Source organism: Dipodomys spectabilis, unplaced genomic scaffold (genome assembly GCF_019054845.1).
Source record: "Dipodomys spectabilis isolate Male_0828 unplaced genomic scaffold, ASM1905484v1 ptg000018l, whole genome shotgun sequence".
Taxonomy (NCBI): Eukaryota; Metazoa; Chordata; class Mammalia; order Rodentia; family Heteromyidae; genus Dipodomys; species Dipodomys spectabilis.
In genome coordinates this window covers 15,910,381-15,934,174 of record NW_024870695.1, presented here as the reverse complement: position 1 = coordinate 15,934,174, position 23,794 = coordinate 15,910,381, and the positions used below count along the sequence as shown (strand labels likewise).

The window sequence follows — 23,794 nt, the reverse complement described above, 5'->3', positions numbered from 1 at the left end:
CTGAGTGTCTTACTCTAGACTTATAAATAAAGATCCTTTGGCCACCTGTATCCTCTGAGCTGTAATCTCTGTGCATGTTCATGGATAGAAGTTCTGGAAGGCTGACACCGATGAAATCCCTGCATCCATTGGAAGGGCCTTATGGAACCCTGGCAATAGTGGGATCCAGACCCATGCAGCAGCAGGTACAAAAGAGGACCCTGTCCCTTATCCAGAATCTAGAAAAACCAAGTTGGTTCTTGATCTGTCATGCTTTTTAGACATGACAGATTTGTGACTTTGCCTGGAGTGCTTGTTTCATTTTCTCTGCACATTCTTCCTGGAGCAAGGAGTGATAGAGCACACAGCCATCCTTTCCTGACGGCATACAGCCTGGCCAGGATTGGGGAGGCCTGTGGTATGGGGCTGCGCGCTGAGCAGCTGGGCCACACACAGTTCCAGATGCTTTACTTGACAAGATCTATGATGAGGCAGTGGCAGGGTGAGGATTTGGATGCAGGTATCCTGGCTCCACACTCCATTTACACAGCTTGCCCTGAAGAAAAGCAACCAGCCTCATCCCCTCCCCTTCCAAGGATGCCCATGAGGCCAGCTGGAGAGGGCTAAGGGCTACATGGCAACAACCCTGCCACAGTGCTCACCATCAACAGCATCATTCTATTTTTCCTGGTCACTATGTAGCAGGTGAACATGAAGGAAGAATTGCCACCCACAGCCTAGAGAGGCCAGAGGACTAGGTCATGATCACACAGCAAGTAAGACTCAAACCCAGCTCCAAATGCATGCTGGCTGGGGGGCAGCTTCTTCCCAAGATATGTAGAGAATCTGCAGTACAAATGGGAATCCAGAGTTCCATTACTGTCCCTGTGATTAAGTGGTTCTCAGCCAAAAGCTCAATGGATTTCTGAAGACCTTTGTAGAAAAAGCAGCACATCGAATGGAGGTTGGGCAGCATACACCAACATGGACACTGTATCTCCTCTCTTGCCTCCACCCTTCCTGAGGCCCTCAGCATGGTGTGCCACTGGTGTGGTATGGCAGCAGTCTTCCTGCTGCTGCTTCCTTTCCTACTGGAGAGATGAAAGCTGTGGGTACCTGGCGAGTGCCATACAATGAGGCACTGCAGGTGTAACCTCCCATGCGCCAAAACATCTGGGTTCAAGTAGCTCCTTGGCTACACCTCAGGGGAAGTACCGTCCAGACAAGAAGCACATGACCCTGCCCTCAAGTAGCCTCCAGGCTGGTGGTGGGGAGAAGACACCTCCATTTCCTGTTTGACAGTCCCCTAGTTGGCAGGTGCATAGCATTGCAGACACCCAGGTCAGAGTAGAAGTAGGCCTTTTGGAGGGCTGAGAATGGGGGAACATGGGTGTGACAGAGGATATAGGTTTGGGAATATCTGGAGAGGAAAGCAGGAGAATACACAAAGGCCTACATGATGGAGGGTTCCTTTCATGAAGCAAAATCCAGAAGCTTCTGGTCCTAGCATAGGAAGGGGACTCTGAAGAATGTCAGGGCTGGGCCTAACGGTCCTTACTCTCCCTGGAGTTTCTCCTTCCTCTTGAGTCTCCTGCTTCAGTCCTGGCCCCTGATGTTACACTGACCCCAATTGAGTATTTACTCCAAGCCAATGGCTCCAGTGTGAACAAACACCTCTTCCTTGGATCTTCTGACCCTGTAGAGACCAGCTGGAACTTTGAGAGGCTTTATTAAACAATATTTGTTGAGTGAATAAGTACTAAGGGAGAACAGAAGGGGTATTAACGGATGATGTCCATGGACCTAAAAATAGCCAAGCTCACGAGTCTGGGTTTCTGAGTCTGTCCTTGCCAGGGCTTGGCAGGCTCTGCCCTGGCCAGGGCTCCTTCTGCCTTCACAGGGAGAAGCGGATGGAGGCCCAGCACCATGGAGGGGCCTTACTCATCCTCCAGAAACCACATGACCCTTCTGCAGCTTACCTAAGTGCCCCTGTCATTTCCTGTCCCCAGGAGGAGGACACCTTGAAGAAACACTGTTCTAGTGACACAGCTTTGCTTTGATGGGAGAAATGATCCCTCTGTTTCCCAAGCTAGGCCATTAAGAAGTCAGAGCGATGTCTGCACCTGTACAGAAGTGGGCAGGGTGAGGATGTCAGGCTTGACCTTAAACAGGGACGTGTTGGTCCTATTCCCGGCTTAAACCCAATACTGAGCCTCCAGCTGAGTTTGGTGCTCTGCTCCCAAGGGCGTGGTTTACTCCACTTCCAGCTGTACCCCTGTAGATTTTTTTTTGCCAGTCCTGAGATTTGAACTCAGGGCCTGGGCACTGTTCCTGAGCTTCTTTGGCTCAAGGCTAGCACTCTACCACTTGAGCTACAGTGCCACTTCTGGCTTTTTCTGTTTATGTGGTACTGAGGAATTGAACCCAGGGCTTCATGCATGCTAGGCAAGCACTCTACCACTAAGCCACCTTCCCAGCCCACCCCCTGTAGACTTTGAACATTTCTAGGGCTACAAGCCTGGCCATGATGGCTGTCACATGAACTTTGTAGCCACCAAGGTGGTCCAGGGCTCCCTGACAGGGCAGCCTCTCCTCCGCCTTGTCTATGAGGCCTCTCCTGTCATGCACTTCCTCTGCCTTGAACTTCCAAAGTTGTGTTGTTGCAGGTAATTAAAGAGGTTTAATTAAATTAGAATCCCATCTGGCTGGGATCAGACAGGCCCTTAATGAGGATTGTGTGTCACCAAAGTCAGAATGTAGATGGGACTCAGACATGTAGGGACTGGTTTGGGGGACCAGAAGCCCTTCAAACAGCAGTAGAGAATCCTGAGCCCCTCAGGACCTCATTGAAATATAGCAGCAACTTTTCCACGTTCCAAAATGGAAGCTACATGCCCTTGATGCCAGAGCTTTCATGTGTGTTTAGTAAGCCTCTTCTGTGTGGCACAATATGTGGGGACATTATCTCTGTACAGGTAAGAGGAGCAAAGGGCTCTAACACACCCATGGAATCTGCTGAAGCTAGAAGTAGCTCCAAAGCACTGTGGCTTAAATAAGGTACAAGTTTGTTTTTTCTTTTACCAAAGGTAGGCAGCCTAACGCTGATACGTCATGTTTATTCCACAAAGTTGTCAAGGACCAAGACTTCTTCCGGCTTACCATTCTATCACCTGTAAGGGGTGGCTTTTACCCTCAGAGTCTAGGATGTCAGCTAGAGCTAGTGATCACCTACATTTTCCAGGCAGCAGAGTAGTGATGGACAAGAAAAGAGAGCACACCAAGTATAGTAAGGTTTCTGAAGCATTCTAGGCATCAGTGGCTCATGCCTGTAATCCTAGCTACTCAGGAGGCTGAGATCTGAGGAGCATAGTTTAAAGGCACCCTGGGGAAGAAAAGTGCATGAGATTCTCATCTCCAATTAATCACCAAAAAGCTGGAAGTGGAGCTGTGGCTCAAGTGGTAAAGTGCTAGCCAGCTTTGAGCAAAATAACTCAGGGCTGAGTTCAAGCCCCAGTTCAAGGTGCTTTGTTTGCTTTTGGTTGTTCAAACACACACACATGTGGAACTTGCTATGTAACCATGTAGCTTAAGCGTCACTGGTCAAATGTCAGTCATATGACCATGTCTAGGTGACGGGAGGTGGAAAAAGCATAGAATGTATTTCAAGCAACCACATGACCAGCTAATAACTGAGTGTTCCACTACTACAGAGACAGGGGAAATAGATAAGGGACAATTAGCTGTTTCTGCAACATATACCATGGAGCAGAACCAGGACAGGAACTCAGGCCTCCTAATTCCAGCCTGGGACTCTTAGGATCAAAGCTGAAGGTAACTGAGACACATCTCCAAAGCGAAGATGAATAACATTTAATTTTCCCAGCCATACTCCAAGTTAGGAAGAAGACCTTAGTTTTTAATATAAGGAGGCTCTGGGAGATTGTGTCCTTATCCAAGACCACCCAACTAATAAATTCCAGGACAAGGACAGGGACTCAGAGATTTTTGCAAACTGTGCTGTCATTTTACTTACAGTCTCTTTGGTTCTGAAGCTGCTTTGTTCCTGGAGACCAGCTAGCAGGTAATGATAAACCAGGAGGCCTTGAACTGGTCATTCTTGGCTTGACTTATTACCAGGTTAGCCTTTGAGCTAGGCAGGCCAATGGGAAAGAAGGACCTCTATAGGAACCACAGCCCAGCCCCCAGTAGTCAAGTAGCAGCCCTCTGGAATTTCTGCCTTGGAAATGGTGTCAGCTGCCACTCCAGCACCTTAGCATCATCAGCAGGTGCCACCCCCACCCCATCTTGCCTCTGTCTTGTGGGGCTGATGGTACCTCTTGCCACCCATCATCCCAGAAGGCTGGAAACACCACAGAACTTCAAGTCTTTGGAAGTAACAGTTCTCTCTCCTCTTCTCAGCCACGACACTGGATCATTTCCCAACTCAGAGCACCTGGTTCCTTGTGTCTCCCTCAACCCCCTCCAAAAACCCACTTGATGATCTAGATCCCTGGTCATCCTATGCCCTTCAGCTGCCTCCACCCCCATAATACCCTTCCCTCAGCTTTCCAGTCCACCCACCCACCTCATGCGTCTCTGAGCAATGGTCCTCACTATGGGAATCTGCCACATGCAAGGTCATCAGCATTCCTGCCAAGGATGGGAAACAGGGTGACTCAGTTCCCGCTTGCTCATCTAGGGAAGGAGAGTGCAGAGAGGGTGGGTGAAGGAGGGAGGGACCAGTAACCTGTTCCCTTTTGCTTAATTGTCATCAAGAGCATGATGGAGCTTCGCTACCCAAGGACCCCTAGCTAGCTCCGCAGGCTCTGAGGAGGTTGCCCCTTTAGCTAGGAACGGAGGCCAGGGGTTCCTCTGTGGAGAGCTGAAGGCTGAAGACCACCTCCAGGTGTCTGGGTGCTTAGAAAAGGGAAAATGCCTTCCGTTTCAGCCCCAATACACGTCCTGCCCTTGGCAATAAGGGAGGCACTACCCCTGGTCCCAAAGTGCTCCCCAGTCTGAGGGAGAGATGTAAGCCATGTCAAACACATGCACACACACACACACACAGGTCTGGAAGGCTTGTGCCAATATAACAGGGGAGATAAGATGTCTGTCCTAGAGCTGGGTGCTGGTGGCTCACACCTGTCATCCTGACTACTCAGGAGGCTGAGATCTGAGGATCATGGTTCAAAGCCAAACCCAGGCAGGAAAGTTCGTGAGACTCTTGTCTCCAATTAACCACCAGAAAACCAGAAGTAGTGCTGTGGTGCAAAGTGGTAGAGTACTAGTCTTGAGCAAAAAGAGCTCAGGGACAGTGCCCAGACCCTGAGTTCAAGCCCAATGACCAAAAACAAAAACAAACAAACAAAAAACAACAACCAGGGCTGGTAAGGTGGCTCAGTGGTAGAGTGCTTTGCATACTTTGCATGCATGAGGCCCTGGGCTCAATTCCTCAGCACCACATAACCAGAAAAAGCTGGAAGTGGTGCTGTGGCTCAAGTGGTAGAGCACTAGCCTTGAGCTGAAGAGCTCAGGGACAGCGCCCAGGCCCAGAGTTCAGGCTTCCCCCCCCCCCCACACACACACACCCTTACTACCACCACCACTACCACCACCACCAACAAAAACCAACCAAACAACAACAAAAACCCCCATCCTGGTTGGAAAAGGTCAGGACCAGCAGTAGGGTCCCTAAACAGTCCTAGGGGGACTGCCCTGAAGGGTGATGGGGGAAGCCAAAGGGTTGGAGGAAAGGCAAGCTCTGGACCTTCTCCCTGGGAGACAGGTAGGAGAAATGGGAAGGATTGCAGGCCAGGACCTGGGGCCCATCTGTACAGGGATTTCTGTAGACACTGCTCACTGGGGGCAGAGGTGGATGCCTTCTTAGCTATAGGAAGTTGGATGGACCCATTACTTTTGTGTGGACCAAGGGTAAGAATGGATGTAAGAATAGGAGGGACCACAGAGGGCTATTCCAAGAATTAAGACTTGGAAGAAACTCTGTTAGCAAAATCTGAGCTGAGAAGAATAGCCTGGTTCCTGGGGAAGGCAGAAAATGAGGAAAGAGGCAGCAGAGTGTGCATGAGGGTGAAATGAAGTTATTAAAATGAACCCACCCCCTGTGCAGGCAGCACTGTGTGCCAGGAAGGCCTGGCCCTCCAGCTGTCGGCAGCAGCTGGCTCTCCGCAGGAGGAGAGAAGTAGGAGGGGGTGGGTCACAGTGCCCCCAGGTCCTGCTGAGAGTTCAGCCGGCCATACAGGGAAGTGGGAGGGGGGAGCCCCACAGTGCCTTCTTCATCCAGACCCTACAGTGTTGTAGGTGGTATCTGTGGGCATCGCAGAGAGGCAAACTTTCCAGATTCCAGCAACTTCAACCTTCTCCTGGCAGGCTCAAACCCTGTACCTCTCTATCCCCAGGCACTTGTCTACAGGGGGAGGGAGGGGGAGAGAGGGAGTAAGCAGGTGCATCTCATCTGTTCAGAAGAGATGACTGCAGAATATAGTTTTGGGGAGGGGCGGGGAAACTGGGATGGGTACATGAGCTCCAGCCACTCTCCCTTTCTGGGTCACTTTGCAAAAGGTGGGGCTGCAACAGGGCTGTTCCTAAGCCCTGCCTCACTCTGGGCTGCCATATGTGGAGGAGGATCTGGGCCTAAGTGCTGATGGGCAAAGGCAAAGGCTGGAACAGGCAAGACCATCTTGCCCTCATGCATAGACTGTCCCTGCAGCTGGGCACTGGTGGCTCATGTCTGTAATTCTAGCTACTCAGGAGGCTGAGGATCATGCTTTGAAGTCAGTCCTGGGCAGGAAAGTACATGAGACACTTATCTCCTATTAACGACCAGAAAACCAGAAGTGGTACTATGGCTCAAAGTGGCAGTGCTCTAGCCTTGAGCAAAAGAGCTCAGAGACAGCACCATGGCCCTGAGTTCAAGCCCCACAACTGACCAAAAAAAAAAAAAAAAAAAGACTGTCCCTACTGTAACTACACTGTCAGAAGGGACCCAATAACCTCCTAAGACAACAGATCTAGAATGACCTTCTGAGGGGCTCTAGCCTTCCCCTCACTGAGTCCCAAAATATCCAACCATCTTTTCTGGTGAGGAGCCGCAGGCAGCCTTCTGATCAACCGAGGAAGGGAACGGCAGCACTCTGTCCTCCACATACCCTACCACCCTGGTCTGTTCTTCACCAGCATGTGACATCATCCACTGGAAGGACCCCACTCCATGCAAGGGAGATGAGAATTTCTGCTGGGAGAGAGCCCTGGTGAGGGTGCAGGGTGTGGATCTTCTTGTCCCCTACACCCAGAGCTGAAGGGGTTTAGGAAGTTCTCCAGCGTGGATCCTGGGCATTTGTTATGATACAAGTCCTCAGGTCCCACCTAGAACTACTAAATTAAGTAGGACCTAAAACCTGTGTTGTCACAAACCCTTGTGATGATCCTAATGGCCACTCACATTTGAGGACCCCCAGAGCTGGGCAAGACCCTCGTGCTATAGAGGAAAACACTGGAAGAAGCCAGTGACAATGAAAACGAATAGCAGAGCTTAGAAGCCCTTTACCCTAAACACTGGCCTCGTCAGTGGGGTATTACCTACAGAGCCGACACGGATGGCAATTCTAGCAGGAGCATGTTAATCTGGACCAGCCAAAGGACTGACTCTTTCTCTTGGAGCTGTTCTTGCAGATGGCACCTCTGCCCCACAAGCACTAAGCACAGGTGTTTGCTCCAGTTTCTGCTCTTAGATCTGATCACCTGAAAAGGAGTCTAAAGAGGACACCCTTGAAGCCTCAGTGAGCATCCACTCCAATAGCTGACGGCGTCTTCAGCTCTGGTCTCCAACAATGTACCTGCAGCATCTGAAAAATGGTGGCTGGATGGGGAGGGTAAGGGGTAGCTAGGGCCCTCTCCCCTGGACCACTCAGAATGCAGTACCCTGGGGAAAGCTTTATTCCCTGTTCCAAGAACAAGATTCTGCACACAGAAAGTCGACAGTCAGGTGATTTCACAAGACTTCCCGCCCCTCCCTCCCGCCCACAGACAACACTATGGAATAGATTCCACACAGCTTCCCAGCCTCTCACTGGGTGGGGGGGGGGGAGGCCTCCATGGCCCAGCGGGGTACAACCCCAATCCAGGAGAGCCCCAGTCTAACTGGTAGGGCTGACTCTAGAGGGACTGCTCTCAGCAGGGGGAAGGGTGGATGAGGGACACACTGCACACAAGTGGGCTCCCACCTGTGGCCTTGGTGCTAGAAGGACTACCAATCATCCTGTCTCAGCTTAAGGATGTTGTGCCATCAGCAAGAGGGGCAGGCAGGAGTGAGGAGTGCTGGATGGAGAAGAAATCTTGGAAAGGGGTAGCCTGGCTGGTGACAGATGTCAAGACATTAAAGACCTCAGGGGCCACTGCTTAAACCTCATGCTGTACTGGACACAGTGCAGGACAGGAAGGCCAGTGATGACCCTCTATAGTCCCTTGGAAGCCCTATGTTAGCCATCATCCTAAATTGCCTATTTGGGATCCAGATGATGAGGTCCCCTCTGCCTGTTGCTGTCCTTAGGATGGCAGGGAGAAGGCCAGGCGCTTAGGGACTTCTCTATGACTTGATCTGGTGCCACACTGATCTGCCTGCCCAGTAACTTAGGGCACAGCATCCACTGCCCAGAGCCCACTCCTCCTCCAGCACTCCTGTGTTCTAGCCTCAGGTCAGGGCCAGCCCTGGGGACCCACCACTTGAGATTTGGTCCTGGCCTCATTTGATCTTGCCTTCTTTCCACCCTCCCTCCCCTGCCCAGTGTCCAGACAGACAGCCTCCTGCCCAGGCAGGCCTGGCCTTCCAGCCCTGGCCTGGCCTCTCTGACTTGCCCAGGGTCACCCAGAGGGATAATAGGGGGTATCACTGTGGTAGTTGTAATCGGGGCACACCTTCTGGACCAGCCGGTAGTCCGTGCTGTAGAAGGCAATGTAGACGCAGACGACTTTGAAGGGCTGGGAGCAGCTCCAGGTGGCCGAGCTCTGAGCGTGGTCTCGGGAGCAGATCTTGGCTGGGTCGTGGGTGCAAAGCGAGGTCCGGCGACCCCGTTCTACTTTCTCCCACTCCATGCGGCAATTGAAGATTTTGGAGGCCTTGGCTTCAATGAAGATCTGCTGTTCCTGGTGGAACTCTACAGCTTTGCTGGGGGGCACGAGGCTGATGGAGATGTTGCCCTGGCCTGTGGCATTGTGGCGGAAGTGGACACTGAAGGTCCCGTTGCCGTGATCCACGATCTTCCCCGTGACAAGCAGGTTCAGGGCCACCGTCTTGATGTTGGAGTAGAAGTCACCCCAGCCAAATATTTTCTTCACTTTGGCTGAGGGTGGAGAGCTGTGTTTTGGACGGTTGGGGGGCTGCCCAAGGATACCCCAACCCTCCCCAGGTGGGGCAAGCAGCCCTAGGAGAGTGGAATTGGCCATGGGGCGGGACTTGGGTGAGATGTGACTCCTTTTCCGAGGCACCCGGGGCCGGGGCTGGCCCTCGTGGTCATCATGCTCAGGGTCCTCTGAGCCAGGGGGACCGTCGTCCTGACCACAGATGACCTGTGGAGGGATTGGAAAAGAGCAACATCTTTGTTTCCAGAGGACCCAGAGTTTTGGCCCACAGCTCCTCGCCACTAGCATTATCTCTGCCCCTGTCCCTTCCACTCTGACTCAAGCTAAGGGGCTCCTGCATGTTGCTTACTTATACTGGAGTCAGGTACGCACTGCCTTGTTTCATGGTCTCATCTCACCTCCTGACATGTGAGTCACCCCATGTCCTCTCCCTTACTGTCCTGTTCCTGGCCACTATTCAGAATCTGGAAGGATGGTTAGGAATTGGCTCGAGTGGGCTGGGGCACAAAAGACACACAGCCCCCACCCCACTAGGCAGGCCCTTAGTCTCATGGGGGAAGTTCAACTGCAAACCTTGGAGACACTCATCTGAGGGCTAAAGTCCCCAATCTGATGGGAGAGACAAGGTCTCTGTGTCTGTGGAATACCGAGTCTGATGAGGAGTCACAATCTGGGTCTTCAAAGAGCAGCAGGTCATCTTAGGGGGCTCCTTCCCTGTCCTGGGAGCTCCCACTGACAGGAAGGGTAGATCTGTTGCCTCTTGGGACTTCCAGGAGCATGGGTGAGACACTATCCCTACCCTAAGATAATGGTTACTCTTAGATGCACGCAGAACCTGCAAACTGTGAAGCAACGCAGATCCCAGTGAAACTGTCAACTATAAATGCAGGTGAGGTTTTGCCAGGATGAGGGGGGAAAACCAGGCATGAATTATGCCCAAGATGGCCAAGAGTGTGGAAAGCCACACACTGTCTCCAGGGGACAATAATGATGTCATGTCAAGGCGCTAGTTGCTCTATGAAATGAAAGTTGTGAAGATTCCCCTTTCACAGATGAGGACACCAGGTCCGAGATGTTACATCACTACAAGCCTGCGGTCCCTTAAGGTCAGCGTTTCCACTTTACCGACGCTCCCAGTCTCCGACCAGATACATCTTTTTAAAAGACTTTTATCCAAGCCCTGGCCCCACCCAGAATGTCCGAGAACACTGCCAGGGCTGGCTCTGCTTGTATATGGGTTCGGCTGAGGTGACAGGCCACACCTTGAGGAGGCTTCCTGGAGGAGGGTGAGGACAAGTTCCAGGGCTGACTGAGGTCTGGGGGATGGGGGGGGACAGTGGCCCTCAGGAAGATTGGGTGTTTGCTCAGCTTTAGACAGAGAGTTCTCAAGTCCTGTGTCTCTGTCGCCTGTATGCCTATGATCACCAACTCCATGGGCAGCAACTGCTCCTGGTAGTGCTGCTGGGGTGGGGCTGGGGGCAAGCCTGAGGAGCCTAAAAGGGCTTGGGGGCTTCTAGCTCCTCTTTCTGGCCTGTAACCACGCCTGTGGCTGTGAGCTCTGGCCAAGGCCATCTTGGTCCCCCGTGGTTAAGGTTGACCCTGCCTGCCAGGTCTGGGGGAGTTGGGGGGAGGAGAGGGTACTAAACACCCAAAAAAGTAAGCCTCTTGGAGCTGGACTCAAGACTGCCAGCTTGTGTGTACTTAAGCCCGGAGGGTCATCGTTGAAATCTGAGAGAGAAGGACAGGGCCACAGGTAGGGGCCGAGCAGGGAAGGGCTGTTCCAATAGTGGAATGGGGGTGCCGGAAAGATGATTCTTGTTTGGAGCGAAAAGGTAGATCCAGGTGTGGACCAGAGGCAATCTCCAGGACAAGATTGGGGCCCGAGAGCGGGCCGTGGAGCTGGGCAGACGCTAGGTCGCAGGGGTCGGTGGTGGGGTTCCCCACGGTCTTGGGCCGCTAGAAAGCCTCCACCCAGCACCGTGGGGAGCAGGATCAGGGCGCTCAGCTGAGCTGCCGTGAGCGCCCGGGGCGGGAGCCGCCTGCCCAGGTCCTGTGGGGCCCGGGCTGCGCGCAGCCGGGAGAGGCGAGGAAAACAACAGGCGAGGAGGGCGGGAGCGGGAGGGAAGGCGGGAGGCTGGGACGCAGGGGCCGCCCTGCGCTGGACCAGCTCCGCGCGCTGGGGCACCCGCAGCCTGGGGTTCCTGGGTCCCAGGGGTCAGGGGGTGAAGCCTAGGTCCCCTGACCTGGCCGGTCATCTGCTCCACACCCCCCGCCCCAGCCTTACCCATCCCCGCTCCGCGCGTCCCGGGTTGCCGTGCCGGGGTCAGGTCACTGCGCTCCCTCGCTCCGATTCTTCTCCCCGGTGCTGGTGGCACCTCTGGCCACCAGCGGCGGCGGAGTGGGTGGGTCAGCCAAGCATCCTCTCCCCGCCCCTATTAACCCTTTTTGTCCAGTCTCCGGCCTCGGACCCGCCCTCTCCCCCAGCCTCCGGTCTTCGCCTGCACCCCCGGGCTGCCGGGGGGGTGGGGGTGGGGGGGAGGGAGAAAGTTTCAGGGCTCCGCCGCTTCCCGCGCTCTCCCCCATCCCCGGGGCCCCCGCCCCTCCGCCGTTCCCCGCGGGCCACTCACCAGATACAGGCTGCCCTGCACTAGGAACACGAAGCAGCAGCGGGTCAGTTGCATCCTCCTCCTCGGCGCTGGCGCCCCTCCTCTCTGTTCCTTTCGGGGTCCCAGGCCCCTTCCTTCTAGGGTGCCTTCAGGCGCGCGGTCCCATGCTCCGGTCCCCGGCGGCTCGCGGCCCTCCCTTCAGCCCGACGTCCAGGACCGACCCCGCCCCCTTCGGTCCAGCTGTGCAGCCGCCGCCCCCTTCCCCGAATCCAGCTGCGCCGCCGCTCGGCCCCGGCGGGCGGTCCCGGAGGTGCGCCCCGAGCGCCTCGCGGGGCCCCCGTGGCGCGGTCGCTCGGCCGCTTCCAGACAGGCGCTCGGCGCCCCTCGCGGTGCCCGCGGCTCGGCTCTCGCCCAGATGTGCCGGGGACCTGCGCGCGCGCCCGCCCGTCCCCGGTGCTAATTCCCCAGACCAGACGGCCCCTCCCGCCCCGTCGCGGCGCGCCCCCTGGCGGACGCCCCGGGCCGCGCCGAGCCGCGGACGCCCGCTCCCCGCGCTGCGCCCCGCCAGACTGGAGCGCTCCCGGCGCCCTGGCGGCTCCCGCTTCCTCGTCCCTCCCACTGGCGGCGGCGGCGGCGGCGGCGGCAGGTACCGTGAGCCCAGCCGGTACCTCCGGAGTTAACTCCTCCCCTGCCGGCCCACAGCCCGGGCACCAGGACACTGGCTCTCCAGAGAAGAGGAGCGGTGGGAGCCAGGGGTGGGGGCCCCGCCTTTTCCATCCCTCCGGCCGGGCGCGGGATTTTTCCGTTAGTGGGCATTGGCACTCTGTTTCCCGACCTCCAACCCCAAGCATCTTGGAAAGATCCCCCCGCCCCCAGCCCATTCTGAGAACAGAGAGACACTTAATTTGCTGGAGCCGACCACAACGCCACTCTGGAACACTTGCTTCTGTGCTAAAGGAAGTTCTTCTAAGTGTCTGGCCTGCACTACTTTTGTGACCACCTCTGTCTCCTTCCTCCTCCGCGGGAATAATCCTCAGATCTTAACCCAGTCCCTATGGAGCGTTTGGCCAGGGCCCTGGGCTGAAATCGCCACTAGGCACCAGGCTGGATTCTGGGTGAGGGCTGGGGTGAGCCTCTTGAGAAGGCAGGGAAGGCCTCCCTCCAGCTCTCTTCACTACTTACATTCCTGGTGATGCAGGGGCTCCTAGGCTGGAAGGGGCTCCCCCCCAAACTACCCCCTGGGTGTGTCCCGGACCATCTCTGGTCTCTGCAAACCCTCAGGGTAAGAAGCCACCCCTTTCCTCATCTTCACCTCTCCTTCCTGGCCTTCCAGGCCTTTTCAAGCTTCTAGAAATACAAAAGGTCAAGTCCTAGCACTCCTTAGAAGCTGTAAGGGGGAGAAGATACCCCAAGAATTGAAGTGCGCCCCCTCCCCCCCCCCTCCCGCCTGGGCTTGGTGTACAATCTGCCCTATGGACCTCTGAGGTCCAGCCTGGTCCCTGGTTGCAGCCCCCAGTGTACATCCAGCCTCCTCCCCCACCATCTGCCAGGCAGTGCACAGAGAATGCAGATGAATCTTAATATCAGCCTGGGCCAAGTGCAAAGAGGGAAACAGACTGCAGAGCCGACACGGCACCTCCGAGTCCCCTGCATTCTGGGCACCCTGGACCCTCCAGCATGCAGCAAGTCTTCCCTGGTAGTGCTGGTGAGGGGTCAGGCGGGTCTAGTCAAAGCCCCCTCCCCGACAGCCAGAGGAGCAAGGAACAGGTAGCTCCTGTGTCTGGCCTCTGAGCCTCTGGTCAGGCTGGGAAGAAGAAGCTGTGGGCCTGAGCGTGGGCAGCTAGTTCCGACAATCAGCTAGGCAGAGGCGGAGCTGGGCCCACTGCTTGTCCATTCCAGAAGATCCTGTCAGCAGAGAGCAATGTAGTCCAGAGGAGGGGGGGGGGGGGGGGGGAAGGAGCCAGACACTCCTCCATCCACGCTAGACCTAGACCTGCTGTGTGACCTTGGGCAGGTTACTTGGGTTACTTCTCTGATGTCCATTTCTTGATCTGTTGCAGCAAGAGGGGAATGAGACACGATGTGCAAACAAGTGCGGGCGCAGTGGCTGGCGGGCAGTCAGTCGTAGGAGTGCAATAAATGGAAGTTCTCAGCTCTCTGGACGCTCCACTTCCCACACTTTAGCTCTGGTTGCTCCTCTTCCCAGGTTTGCCCTCACTCCCCTCTTGGTTACTCCTGGCTCTTACTTTCTTCAAGTTTCTGCTCCAAATACATCCATCAACCACTGGTCTAGCCTGTCCTCAATGCCAGAGTCCGGGATAGAGATGAATAGAACACCATCCCTGCCCTCAAGGATCGGATCGGCTGGTGTGGAGCAGAGACATGAAAATCGATAGTTATAACTCACTGGTGAGTGGAGGCACAGATCATCTGAGATGCTGAGGAAGGGAGGCCAGGCAGGAAGGTCAGGGCCAGCTTTCTGGGGAAGGTGAGGAGCAGAGCCTGGCGGAAGGTGCAGGATGATCAAAGATCTGCAGGCTAGAACTGGAAGAAGATTGTTGTTTCTCTAGAGTGCCCCACCTTGGGTTGGAGTTGGGGGTAATCAGGGACCTGCTGATGGAGGGTTCTGTGTGTCAGGTCAAGGATTCAGACCCTTGCTTATGGGACTCTTGTGTGTGTGTGTGTGTGTGCATGCGCATGTGTGCCAATCCTGAAGCTTGAACTCAAGACCTGGAATGCTGTCCTCAAACTTCTTTTACTCAAGGTTATCGCTCTACCACTTGAGCCCAGTTCCATTTCCTGCCTTTTTTTTTTTTTTTGGCACATAATTGGAGATAAGAATCTCACAGACTTTCCTGCCAAGGCTGGCTTCCAGCCACGATCCTCAGGTCTCAGTCTCCTGTAATAGCTAGTATTACAAGTGTGAGCCACCTGTACCCAGCTAGAGAGGGCTTTTCATTTTTATGTGCCAGTACTGGGGCTTGAACTCAAGGTCCGAGTGCTGTGGCTTTGCTTTTTCACTCAAGACTGACACTTGAGCCACAACTCTACTTTTGCCTTTTTAAAAATTTCTTTCATTGGTGGTTCACTGGAGACGAGAGTCTCATAGCCTTTCCTGCCCAGGTTGGCTTCAAACTGTGATCCTCAGATCTCAGCCTCCCAAGCTGCTAGGATTATAGGCATAAGCCACCTGTGCCGTTTGAGAGGGCTTTTGTAAGAGGGCTGGTATTATAGTCAGATTTGCATTTTTGAGCGCTTTTGGAGAATTCATTAGAAAGAAGAGCTCCTAGAGATAGAGAGACAGGGAAGAGGAGAGAACCAATTAGGAGACACACAGTGGTCTGGGGGAAACTAGAGACATCTCTTGGCAGTAAAATGAAATTTAGTTGCTGTCGAGATGAAGGACTGCAGGAAGAGAGGCAAGGTGTTACCTAGTTTCCTGGCTAGGACAACAGGGTGGGTGATTGGTGAGGAGGCACCGTGGAGGGGGTGGAAGAGAAGGGTAATGGGATCAGTGTGGGCTGGCGTCAAGTCTAAGGGGCTGTTGACCTCTCCAGGGCAGGAGAAAATCTGGGGCATGGAGGGTCCCAGAGGAGCAGCAGGTACAGAGGGAGGATCCCTGAACACTCTGATATTTAAGGGGTGTGTAAAGAACCCCTAGAGGCTCCTAACAAGAACAGGAGCAAGGTGAGCAGGAGGCACTGATCTCTAGCCAAATGGCTTGCAGGTTGTGTGTTTCTGGAGTGGGGAGAGTGGGCACTATGCACGTTATAAAACCAAACTCTCACGCAAAGGGGGAGGATGCAAACCTCACTTCGAAAGACCTTGGCGCGGGAGAGTCAGGATTCAGTCCGAGGCGGGTCTGCCCCTCAGGGTCACCTCCCTGCAATCCCAAGCCCCTCCCCACCACAATCTGCACACATTAGTATAAGCAGGGTGGAATGGAATGCATTCATTCCCACCCTGAAACCCCTGGCTGCTTCTGCACCCACCCACCTGTGTGCATCCTAGACCAGGGCTGGCTGAGTGTCTGCTTAGCACCTCTACCACGGTCGCCTGCTTCTGTGTCGCTACGGACACAATCCCGGCTGGAAGGCTCACACTTCCTCCTCCGGCCTCCCCCGTGCAGCTGGAATGTAAACAACACATTGGGCACCCGGTCAGGGGCTCAGCAAAGGCATGGGAGATGGGGCTCCCGATGGGAGCGGTACGGAAGGCAGAGAAGGAATGCCCTTGAGCAAGCTGGAGTGGAGTGGTCTGCAGAGAGGTAGAGTGGAGCATTATTGTCAGCAATCTTTCATGTTTAGCCGGCATGTTTAAAGTGTTCAGATGGAGAACTAGAGGTAAGGCATTATTAGGGAGGCCCTGAGGGAAACCCCCTAATTCAAATAAAGGAGACCAAGTTCAGATTCCGGAGAGCTGAAATACTGTGTGGATGAGCCCAGGTAGGAGGGAAAGGAAAGAACCTTCCAGGCAGAGGAAGCAGCTCATGGAATAGGCCAGAGATGAAAGCAAGCCTAGGAGAGGGGTTCTGAGGAGGACCAGGAGGATAAAAGACTCATTTGTTCCACAAATAGTTATCAAGTATCTACTTTTATGTCTGGTCTTGGGTGGGTGTGGGGTGCAGCTCTGAACAGGGGAGACTGCGGTCCTCATTTGCATGGAGACTTTGAGCTAGGAGGGAGCCAGATGAAATACCTAAGCCCAGGAAACAAGTGCTCAGTTCTGAGAGGCCTCATTTATCTGGGGCCTGAAGGATCAAGAGGCCAAGGCTGTAGGAACAGGCCTTCAAGGTAAGAGAACAGCATGTGCGAGGCCTCTGAGCAGGGGAATTTAGTGCCCAGAGGGACCTGGGAGTGGGGGAAGGGCACAGTCCATAAGAGTGCCGGGCCAGGGGCTTGATGATGAGGCTTGGGGAGTCAAGCTACCTGCTCAGGGTTTTCTGTGATGGAGGTGTCTTTGTTTTTGCTGATTAGGAGTGTTCAGCAGGATTGGATTTCTGTGCTGGTGATATCACCAGGAAGGCCACTCTGGCAGGAATGTGGATGCAACAACATGGTGGCTCAGGAGGCTGGGAGGTGATGGCAGCCTGAGTTAAGGAAGAGATGTTCAGGGATGGAAGAGAGGCATCTTGAGGACAAGAGAGGATGATCCTGAAAGGTGTCTAGCGGGGAGGTGGTATAGACAAGGGTTAGACTCTTAACATAGGGGAGATAAAGCATCAGATCTGACTGACCCCACCCCTCCCAGCTCTCTGGCCCAGGGAACAAAAGAGTGTGGAAGTAAGGAAACCACACCCTGGCTTGGTGCCTGGAAGGTGCTTGGGGGCTCAGGCACAGGGAAAGCAGGTATAGAGTAGCGCTCAGACTGGAGGGACCAGCCTGGGAGGCCAGTGAATCTGAAGGGTCAGCCCAGATCAGAGCAGCAGAAGATCTGGAATGGGGTGAGGCACGGTGGGCCCTTAGCCCAGAGCCAGTTTCGTGGAAAGAAGGGAACCACCCCCCCAGCAGAAAACAAGAGAATCAAGGGGATAGCAAGGAACCCTTGATCTGGAAGGCCCTTGGGAAAACGACTGTAGTACCTCAGACTTGACTTTTGGCAGTGCTTGGCAGTGCCCCTGTCTGGCACAGGCCCTCACCAGCCAGGAGAGACCTCCCCCTGGGGGAAGTGGAGTCCAGCAGCCTTAGGTTTGGGGTCTGGCTCTGATATCCACTTTCTGCCATCTTGAGTCCTCTCCCTTCTGGGGCTTTAATTTTCAGGTCTGCAAAGGGAGACCACCTTATAGGGCAAGCATGAACACCGAGTGAAGGCATCAGGCTCTCTCCTGGGCATGTTCTCCTCCCTAGTCTTTGTCTGGATGTCGCTGGTCAAGGTGTTTTCTTTGTAAACAGTGAAGCACAGATGGAAAGGAGTCATGCTCATGCCTTCCTGCTACATTTTAGTGTCTTGGGAGGTGAGACCCAAGAGGGAAGAAACAGGTCCTGAACAAGGCCACTAGACTTCAGGGCACCTGGCAGGGAGCCAACACCTGGCATCAGGCCAGTGGCTGCCCCCTCGGCCACCTGTCTACTGGATCCAAGTCACTGTGGTCAACAGCAGGGCCGCAGGGGGAGATGGAGAAACCGGTGTGAGGTCGGTGCGTCCCCTGGTGGACATTCAGGAGAAGGCAAGGCCCGAGCCACCGGCTGGGGGCGGCAGCCCTTCCGATTGCTAGTGCCAGGTGCTTAGATTCCTTAAAAAAGGAAAGAGTAGTGTTGAGGGCTGGAGAATGCAGCTCCGTTTACCTAGTACGCTCCAGGCCCTAGGTTCGATTCTCTTACGCGGAGGCGCCGTTGAGCTCGTAGACTCTAGAGCCAGATCTCCAGGTCCCCATCCTGGAATCACCACTGTGCCTGGGGTGAATCATTTCACCTCTCGGCGCCTCCGTGTCTTTGTGGAGGAAATCACTAGATCAGCGTCTAGCAGAGAGCAAGGGCTCAGCAAGTGCTGGCGTATTGTTATCTGCACACGGTTAGTCATTCGAGCCCCGGAAGGCAGATCTGTTGATTGAAGTAGCTCTGCCTGTTTGGAGACCGTGGTTTGTGCAACTAGGGATGTGAAATGGGTCACTGCAACCACTCAGAAATGTCCGCTTCCTTTGCACCCTGAGGGCACGAGTGGTGGGAGGGGTCGGGCACCTAGTGGCATCGTGGGTGGCGGCCACACCAGGATTCAGGGGTCTGCGCTTTTTTGGATCCCTTCTGGATGCCGAAGCCAGAGCGCAAGTGACAGCCACCTGCAGAGGTCGAGTCTTCTGGTCTGGTTCGGGGGTCACTGGCCAGACCTGCCCGGGTGTTCCAGCCCCATGCCAGCAATAACAATCATTTCCAGGTGCCCAGATCCCACCCCACTCCTGCCTTTCTATTTCCAGGTAGGTTGCGACTCCTGGTGGCCGATTGAAGAATAACAGTGGTCTTCGCCTCACCCCCACCGACATCGCCTTTCCTTACTCCTGAGCTCTTCTGGGTCAGACTCTGCTGTGCATCCCCACGTTGGGTGGGGTAGGGATCAGGGACTGGATTTTGAGGTTGCAGGTTTGGGAACGACAGATACTGCCAGAGCATCCAGGAGGTCTTCTACCTCTCCGAAGCAGCCGTAAGCTGGGCTTCTACTGGGGAAACAGATCTAAGGCTTTTCAATTCCAAACCTTATCAGAGATGAGGTGGGGGGCTCTGAGGAAGGGGCAGGGCTATGCATGGTAGCCAGGGAGCTCAGAGACAAGGCTTCCTGGTTTTCCCCTCCATATCATTTGGGGTGATTGTTGTTCCTCTTTCCCCCAGGATTTCAATGCACAGGATTTCAATGTCAAGGGACAGAGCATAAAGAATCTATGTATGGCCATAGTCTGTCATCAAATGCAGCCATGAGGCCTAAAGGGCCAGCAGAAGATGGAGAGGCAGCAGGAGGATGCCTCCTGGACACTGATCTTCTGTCCTGCTGCCTATTGGGTCACCATGGCGCGGGGCTGTCTATACTTCATGCAAACTCAGCACCTGCTTGCCCCCAGGGCCCTGCCAGCTGGTGGGAAGCTTGGCCTCAGCCCAAGGACAGAACCTGTCCATCCCTGAACCCTAAGCTTGAAGTCAGCCACCTCTGGGCACACTGACTGCCCAGCTCAATGCATTTGTCACACTCCATCTGTGGCCCATATTCTGTCCCATGGAGGCCCCTTCCTTCACCTCTGGTTTCTCTCCACTCACCATCACACCTTCCCCAGCCCCCAGGCCCCCTACCCCCGGCAGGCTACAGGACTTTGGATAATACTTTTTTTTTTAGTCTCTCATGGGGCTTGAACTCTGGCCTAGGTGCTGTCCCTCAACTCTTCAGCTCAAGGCAAGCCCTCTTACCACTTGAGCCATAGAAAACCACTGGTTTCCTGATGGCTAATTGGAGATAAGCGTCTCGTGGACTTTCCTGCCTGGGCTGGCTTTGAACCATGATCCTCAGATCTCAGCCTCCGGAGTAGCTAGGATTACAGGCATGAGTCACTGGCGCCCACCTTTGATACCCCTTTTGATCATACAAATTAACATCTTAAACTTTAATAGAAATACTTTTTTTTTGTATTTACTAAGATCTTAAAAGCTGGGTACTAGTGGCTCACACCTGTAATCCTAGCTACTCAGGAGGCTGAGATCTGAGGATCATGGTTCAAAGCCAACCCTGGGAAGGCTAGTCTCTTCTCTCCAATTAACCAACAGAAAGCCAAAAGTGGGGCTGGGAAGGTGGCTCAGTGGTAGAGTGCTTGCCTAGCATGCCTGAAGCCCTGGGTTCAATTCCTTAGGACCACATAAACAGAAAAAGCTAGAAGTGGGCTGTGGCTCACATGGTAAAGTGCTAGCCTTGAGCAAAATAAGCTAAGGGACAGCACCCAGGCCCTGAGAACAAACCGGAGGACTGGCAAAAAATAAAATAAAATAAAAAGCCAAAAGTGGTGGTATGACTCAAATGGTAGGATGCCAGCCTTGAGTGAAAAAGCTAAGGCCCTAAGGGGCAATACTTGCACACGTGCACACGCACACGCGCGCACACACACACACACACACACACACACAATTTGTCATGTGCAAAGGATTCTATTGGAGTGTTTCCCTACATTCCTATAATGTACTTTGATCACATTCACCTCATTAGTGTTCTTCATCATTTTCCTTTCAAAATAATTTTAATGGGTTTCATAACATACTTTCACCCTGTTTATACCTCTTTGCCCTCTTCTTTCACCAGGCTTCTTCCCGAGAGTCCTCCTCCCCAAACACTATCCCTTTCATACTCCAGTCTAGATTTCACATATGAATGAAAACATGCAACGTTTGTTTTTCTGAGACAGGCATATTGTACCTAACAAGATGATCTCTAGTTCCATCCATTTTCTTGCAAACAACCTAATTGTTGAATTAGGTTGAATGGCTGAATAATAGTCTATTGTGAATATGTACCACATAGGCTCCTAGGCTACTGTGTGGATAGTGCTGCCATAAACATAGGCATGGAGGTATCTATTGGACGGGTGGTAGGAGGGTTCATCCTAAAGGCCTTGTGCAAGTTCTATACTTAAGCCATGCCTCCAGCCTCAGGTATCTCTGTCATATCCTGAGTTATATTCCTTCAGATATATGCCCAGGAATGGTTTTACAGTATCATATGGTAGTTCTATTTTTTAGCTAGGGTTTTTTTAAGAGCTGCCATATTGATTTCTAGAGTGGCTGTACTAGTTTACATTACCACAGGCAAGGTATAGGGGACCCTTCCCCCCAATCCTCACCAGCATTAGCTCTTTGTGTCCTTCATTATGGCCATTGTGATGGTGGTAAGGTGGAATCTCACTGTCTTTTTTTTTTTTTTTTTGTCGGTCGTGGGGCTTGAACTCTAGGCCTGGGCACTGTCCTTCAGCTCTTCAGCTCAAGGCGAGTGCTCTACCACTTGAGCTACAGCGCCACTTCCGGTTTTCTGGTGGTTTATTGGAGATAGGAGTCTCACAGTCTTTCCTGCCCGGGCTGGCTTTGAACCGTAATCCTCAGATCTCAGCCTCCTGAGTAGCTAGGATTACAGGCGTGAGCCACCAGCGCCCGGCCTCACTGTCTTTTTTTGTATGTTTGTTTGTTTATATGTCAGTACTGGGGCTTGAAATCAGGGCCTCAGTGCTGTCCCCTAGCTTTTCCACTCAACTACCACTTGAGCCACAGCTCTACTTCCAGCTTTGTTCTGGTTAATTGGAGATAGGAGTCTCACAGTCCTGCCTGGGCTGGCTTTGAACCACCATCCTCAGATCTCAACCTCTTGAATAGCTAGGATTACAGGTGTGAGCTACCAACACCCTGCTTAAAGTAAACATGATTTATTGAGAATTCTGTATAAAAGAGTCATCTATTCTTCCCTGCTTACTAATTTATTCAATCATTTATGCATATCAATATAACTCATTGATATTTGCTATACTTGGGGTTATGATCCAATATGAGTCTATTTTGGGGGAGCATATTCTTGCAATGTATTGGGAAATGTTAAAGATCAACTCACAACAAGGCTGTGGCTGAGTGTGAGCTGTTGCCCCTCTGGGGTTGGAGCTGTGTGTTCTGACCTGAAAATTCTAGAAGGAAAATTGACAAGAGCTGAGCAATGTGTGTTGTCCTAGCCCATTTTCATTTGAAAAGGAATGTATCTGTCTGTCCATGCAGCTGTCTAATTTGCTTCCTTTCGGTTACACTGCCCAGCCTTCAAACCAGCACCCCCCCCCCCCGACCTGCACAGCAAACATCAGTGTTCCCCTCCCCGTCATCACTGGCTTTCCTGAGTCCTCAAGACAGCTTGCAAACATCAAGTGGTGGTCCACAGTGCCCTCTATGGGGCTCCAGTCAAATGTCCCTTCTGGTGATCTCACCCGAAACAGTATGGCCCCTATCCCCAGGGTCCTTCCTCCCACCCACTGGCCCATGAGGATTCGTCGCTGTTGGAAATCTCCCCTCCTCCCACTAGACTCAGCCCCACCAACAGTGGGACCCGTGGCTGTTGATTTATTTGCTTTCCATGGAGAGGAACTCAATGCTTCCTCCAGCCTCCAGAAGATGCCTGGCCTAGGCGGGGCTGGAGACGAGAGAGACTAGCAACGTTGTCTTTTGATTACCTCTGGTTTGTTTAAGCTACGTCAAAGAACACAGAACATCGTGGCTTGTGATTAAAGAGAAAATCCAATAAAGTTAATAAAAAAAAGTAAAGGAAGAAATTAAAGTTTTCATTTCTTGGGGACAAAACAAGAAAGAAACAGGTTTCAGGAGGAAGGATATGGTTTGGGGAACGCAGATGTCCCCGAGGATTGGGGGGGGGGAATTGGAGGGGAGGCAGTGGAGTGTGGGGAGAAGGTGGGTTAAGGAATGATTGTGGGGTGTGCAGTCTGGTGGAAGACAGAGGTGGGGGTGGAGCCCTGGAAGGGTTTGTATGGTGACTCAATGTGGGTTTATCTGGGGTGGTTGTTGGGGAGGGTATCTCATGGGGATGGCAGGGACCAGCCATGCAGTGAACCCCATACTGAAGCTTGGCATCCTAGGATCCAGTCCCTGGCCTCTCGGCTTCAGATTTACCAACAATAAGGGCTGTCACCAAAATCCAAGATTCTTCTAGCTTGAATGAGCGCCTCAAAGGTTGCTAACTTCTGGGTCTATTAGATTGGGCCAGGGTCCTGTAGAAGCCAGGGGATCCCTTTAGCTTGACCCTGGTTCTGACCAGCAGAGGGCGCTCCAGTACTATGCTCAGCACCTGGCCAACTGTGGTGCCAGTCCTTAAACTGTGGTGCCAGTCCTTAGTCCTTAGGTGTTGAAGCACCCCCTCCCTCCTGCCCCTTTCCCTCTCCCCTGCCCTCCCAGCACAGGTCAACCAATATCCTGCGGTCCTAGAGGCTTCTGGACCAACCAAGCCTGATCCTGTCACATCATGGGTACAGTACAGCCAGGTCCCTCATCTCTGAGTGGAAAAGCGCTGGGTGGGAGCCCTGAGCCCCAGGGCCTGGGGGTGGGGAGAAACCCCTCCCCTAAAATGGCGAGGGGAGGCTGAGAGGGTAACTAGCTTCCTAATGTATACTTAGGACTGATCTTGCTCTGTCGTTTTGTGATGACCCCCTCGGCGAGACCATCCCTGGACAGCTCTCCCTGGGCAAGGGTAGCCTTCAGCACAAGCTCTCCCAAGCCTCCCCTCCCTGTTCTCTACACCTCATAGCTTGTCCCAGGGCTGGCTGGGATTCCAGATAGAAAATAGTGGGCAGGATCTGCCCAGGGCTGCAGGCTTCTCCTTCCCCATCTAGC

General features: G+C 53.5%; 1 protein-coding gene across 1 annotated transcript; it reads right to left on the bottom strand.

Moving 5' to 3' along the window:
• Window positions 1-8,050: 8,050 nt before the first annotated feature.
• Window positions 8,051-12,390, bottom strand: Nxph3 (neurexophilin 3). Its single transcript, XM_042673904.1, has 2 exons — window positions 11,982-12,390; window positions 8,051-9,561 (listed from the first exon to the last, which is right to left on the bottom strand). The coding sequence occupies exons 1-2, from the start codon at window positions 12,033-12,035 to the stop codon at window positions 8,857-8,859; spliced, it is 759 nt and encodes a 252-aa protein (XP_042529838.1). The 5' UTR covers window positions 12,036-12,390; the 3' UTR covers window positions 8,051-8,856.
• Window positions 12,391-23,794: the final 11,404 nt, after the last annotated feature.